Source organism: Chenopodium quinoa, unplaced genomic scaffold (assembly GCF_001683475.1).
Source record: "Chenopodium quinoa cultivar QQ74 unplaced genomic scaffold, ASM168347v1, whole genome shotgun sequence".
Lineage (NCBI taxonomy): Eukaryota > Viridiplantae > Streptophyta > Magnoliopsida > Caryophyllales > Amaranthaceae > Chenopodium > Chenopodium quinoa.
In genome coordinates this window covers 758,160-762,345 of record NW_018742393.1, presented here as the reverse complement: position 1 = coordinate 762,345, position 4,186 = coordinate 758,160, and the positions used below count along the sequence as shown (strand labels likewise).

The window sequence follows — 4,186 nt, the reverse complement described above, 5'->3', positions numbered from 1 at the left end:
TGGGAAGATCTATGCTCCCTACCGGATGCACTACACCTCCCCCAAAACCAACAAGCGGGTGGGGCGCCTGGTGCATGCTACTGGATTTGTACTTGAGCTTGGTCAAGCACTGATAACTGATTAGGTCAGACGAACTCCCGATATCTATTAGGATCCGGCCAACCCTCTGATTAGCAACCTTGCATTCGATGACTATGGGGTCATCGTGGGGCCGCCTGACCTTGCCTCGATCCTTTTCAGAAATAAGGACCTCAGGAAAGGTGTCTTTTGACGCCTGGCTCTTCTCAACTGAGTTGACCAGCTTCCTGATGTTATCTTTGGTGCCCCTGATAGTGGGACCCCCTCCGGCAAAGCCGCCTGCTATTGTGAAGATGGTCTCTTCATCCGTTTCTGAATTGGCAAGAACAAATTTTGCCGCCTGCCCTTTCTTGGCCAGGGTGTTACCCTTGGCTTTGGGCAAATAAGACGTCAGAGCCCCTTCATCAGCCAGACGGTCTAATAACCACCTGAGGCTATAGCAACCATTAGTGTCATGGCCAACATCCTCATGGTACTGGCAGTATTTGCTTTTGTCCCGGCTGGCTACGGGGCTTTTCATCACGGCCGGCTTGTCGAGAGACATCCGGTCCTTGATCTGCATGAGGATGGTGGAGCAGTCCTTTGTGAACTCGTATTTGGGAACGTACGGTTCAGATTTTCGTCTGAGCTTCTGAGCCGGCTGACCATATCAGTCTGCCGCCCAGACCTCATTTATCTTCTTTTCTTCCTTTTTAGCCGGCTGTTGTTGTTGTTGCCGGCTGTCTCTTCTGTCGGATTTTTTGAAATCCGACGGCTGCTTTACAGCACAAAGCTCCGTCGCCTGTATGTAGGCTTCAGCTTCCATTAACGCCTCTTGGAGGGTGGCTACCCTTTTCCGGACGAGAACTTGAAGGTTGACCCATCCTTCAGACCCTTAAAGAAGTCTGTGTAAGCAACTTCGTCAGACAGCCCTTGAATATGAATTCTCATCAGATTGAACCGCCTGACTACGACCGGAGCCCTTCTCTGTCACCCTGCTGTATTGCCCCCAGATCGAGGCTGGTCTTTTTGGCCGGGATGTTCATTGAGAAGTTCGACGTAAATAAGTACGCCAGGGTCTTGAAGCTGTTGATGCAGCCGGCTGGTGAGTTACCAAACCACCGTTGGGAAATCCCCTTCAAGGTAGCCGGGAAGCATCGGCACCAGATGGCATCATCCAACCCCTGTAGGTACATGAGGTTGGAATAAGCCATTAAATGATCTTCTGGGTTGGAGGTACCATCATAGGCCCCTACCAACACGTTTTTAATCTTAGCCAGCTGTGCCGCCTGGGTCATCTCAGGGGAGAACGCTGAGGGCTGCTCTCCCAAATTCAGCAGGCGCTGCTGCCAATCCAGGAGCTGGAAGAGCTGATGCATATTTCTGCCAAACGGACCCGTTTGGGTAAAAGGGGATCCTCCCAGCCCATTCGGCGAACCAAATAGACCAGGTTGGATCACTTGGGGTCCAGATCGGGCGGATGGTTCGCCCGTCTGACTCCCTAGACTTGTTCTCGTACGCCTGTTAGAGGTGTCACGAAAACTGAAAAGGTCGACATCGAAGCCGAGGAAGACGTCAGACTTCTCTTTTCTTGGAGAAATGTTCGGGCGTCAGAGAATATCTTTTTCGAACCATCCGGCTGCAAGTGCCGGATGGGTTTTCTGGGTTCCGCTTGCGGGAAGCGGAGCCGATTTTGATCGAACCGGAGGCCCTCCCCCTCCTTTGGCTTTGGATGAGGGGAAGGGACCCGGTCTTTGATTGCCTTCATGTTAGAAGGCTTCTTGGCCGACTGACTCTTCTTAGGAGTAGTTGACCGAATAAGGCTCTGGATTTCGCCTTTGAAACTATTCATGAAGGTCATGAGTTCGTTCCTTGTGACGGGAGCAGAGCCTTCTGCCGCCTGGGCGGCTCCAACCGGGTTTCCGGCGGGGTTTCTTGGAGTAAGTTGGATGTTATCCCGTTCCTTCTTATCCCTGGAACGGGTGTGCTTTGTTCTGAAGGACCCGTCTGGGGCCACATAGGTGTCGAGTCCGTAATCGTCACCGCTTTCATGGTCCGTCTGGACCTCAGGCTCGGCCGATGGCCGCTTGACCTGATCCAGTGGTACAGGGTTAGAAGCCATCTCAGAAGTACTCTCCCCACAGACGGCGCCAAATGTTTCGGGGTTTTCTGAGGTGTCTTGCGGGAGAGTTACAATTCCAAGAATGCCCTTCAACCGCCTGTACCTGCAAAACCACGAAGACTCCGGTTGGGTGGAGCTCCGCCTCCGACGATCAAGTCAGTGATGTACGGGAGGAAGAAGGTGCGTAAAAGAGTAATTACTTCTCGCGTAATGGGAGAATTCCGCAATTAATATTGCTCGGTTTTGGTGTAAGTGTATTTATGAATGTACTGAATGTAATTGCGCCCCCCATTAATGAGGATACTCCCACTATTTATAGTGGGGAGCATTGGTTCCCCATTTAGGGTTCCTAGGACACGTGTCAGCAGGGGATTGGAGCCCTGCTGACCAATAGCAAGGTGCCACGTGTCGCTCTGCCATTGGGCCACGTAGCTGGGGTAATTTTACCCCAAACAGTTTCCCTTGGGTGTGCTATCACTTTGTCAATAGTCTTAGCCGCCTATTTATGTAAGGACTGGTGGTGTAATCAATTTATGATGAACGAATGAACAATCAGCAGAATGAGCATACCTAAGTTTCAGTGTATAATTTATCGCTTTCAACATATTTTTGTCTTCATAGTATCGCTTTCTCAAAATCACAAATATTCTCTGCTATTATTGCTCTCTATATAAAGCTGAAATATTTTCTTCTTAAAACCTTCTAATCATAATTCCAACAACAACTATTGAACCTATTAGCCCTCTTTATCTTCACCCTTTAGATGGTCAAGCGTTGTTGGGATTGAGAAACTTATGGATTCTTCCAACTTCAGGTCATGGAAGAAATCCATGGAGATTGCTCTGGCTGGAAAAAGGAAGCTTGGGTTTGTAACAGGGTCACTGAAGAAAGACCACAATGATAAGGTCAAATCTGAGGCATGGGAAACTTACAGTAGCATGATTATATCATGGATTCTAGGGTCAGTATCAGACTCAATCAAACAATCTGTTATGTTTGTTAACAACTTATCTCAGATCTGGACTAAGCTTGAAAGGAGATTCTCTCTCACAAATGGGTCTAGGAAATACAAACTTAACAAAGATTTATATGAGACCAAGCAACAAGGAAAGAATATCAGTGAATACTATACCAGAATGAAAGCAATATGGAAAGAACTGGAATCTATCCATGTTCTTTCTGTAATCACTGACATCACTTCTGAGGTGAGTGCTTTCTTAACCAGTAAATGGAGGAACACAAGTTGTTCCAATTCTTAAATGGTCTCGATGATGATTATGGACCTCAAAGGAGTCAAGTACTCATGATGACTACCTTACCATCTGTAGAAACAACATGTTGCTATCTTGAACAAGAAGAATCTCAGAGATCTCTCTTTAACAACACTAAAGAAGAATATGAATCTTTAGTGATGTTTAGTAAGGGATCTGGATCACCTTCAGGGGGAGTTCCTTCAGGGGGAGGACCACCAGGAGGAGGTGGTTTTGGTAGAGGATCTGCACCATTCTCAGGAAATGGCTGCACAACTTGTGGGAAACCAAGTCACATGGTAGAACAGTGTTGGACACTTGTTGGGTACCCTAGTTGGGATCCAAAATACCAGCAGAAACTTGTTTCAGCATTTCAGAAAGGAAAAGGGAAGATAGCCTCTAGGAACAACAAGTGGGGAAACAGGAACAAGGGCAACAAAGTTGCAGCAAATGTGAGCAGCAATTAGAGTGAATTTGGTGGATCGAGCACTGGTTATGGAAACCAATTCACTGTTCAGCAGATTGAGGCTCTATTGAAAATGCTTCCAAAGCAATCTCTTGCTGACAATGACGATGAAACAAAACATATATAGCTATGCAGGTATGGTGTCATGTTATTTTGCTGAATCTATTGGAAATGAATGGATAATAGATTCCAGTGCCTCTGATCATATGACTGGTTATTTAATGCAATGCATGATGTTGTGAAAAGCAAAAATAACCCTCAAATCAACCTTCCTACTGGCCAAACTGCTAA

At 47.1% G+C, this 4,186-nt stretch overlaps 1 protein-coding gene across 1 annotated transcript; it reads left to right on the top strand.

Moving 5' to 3' along the window:
* Window positions 1-2,973: 2,973 nt before the first annotated feature.
* Window positions 2,974-3,896, top strand: LOC110701794. The gene is made up of 2 exons (XM_021879425.1): window positions 2,974-3,403; window positions 3,508-3,896. The coding sequence occupies exons 1-2, from the start codon at window positions 2,974-2,976 to the stop codon at window positions 3,894-3,896; spliced, it is 819 nt and encodes a 272-aa protein (XP_021735117.1).
* Window positions 3,897-4,186: the final 290 nt, after the last annotated feature.

Bases quoted from the DNA above. Each gene is read 5' to 3' on its own strand.
- LOC110701794 (XM_021879425.1), top strand. From the start codon at position 2,974: ATGGATTCTTCCAACTTCAGGTCATGGAAGAAATCCATGGAGATTGCT. The intron at 3,404-3,507 runs GTAAATGGAGGA...TACCATCTGTAG, and splicing joins GGTGAGTGCTTTCTTAACCA to AAACAACATGTTGCTATCTT.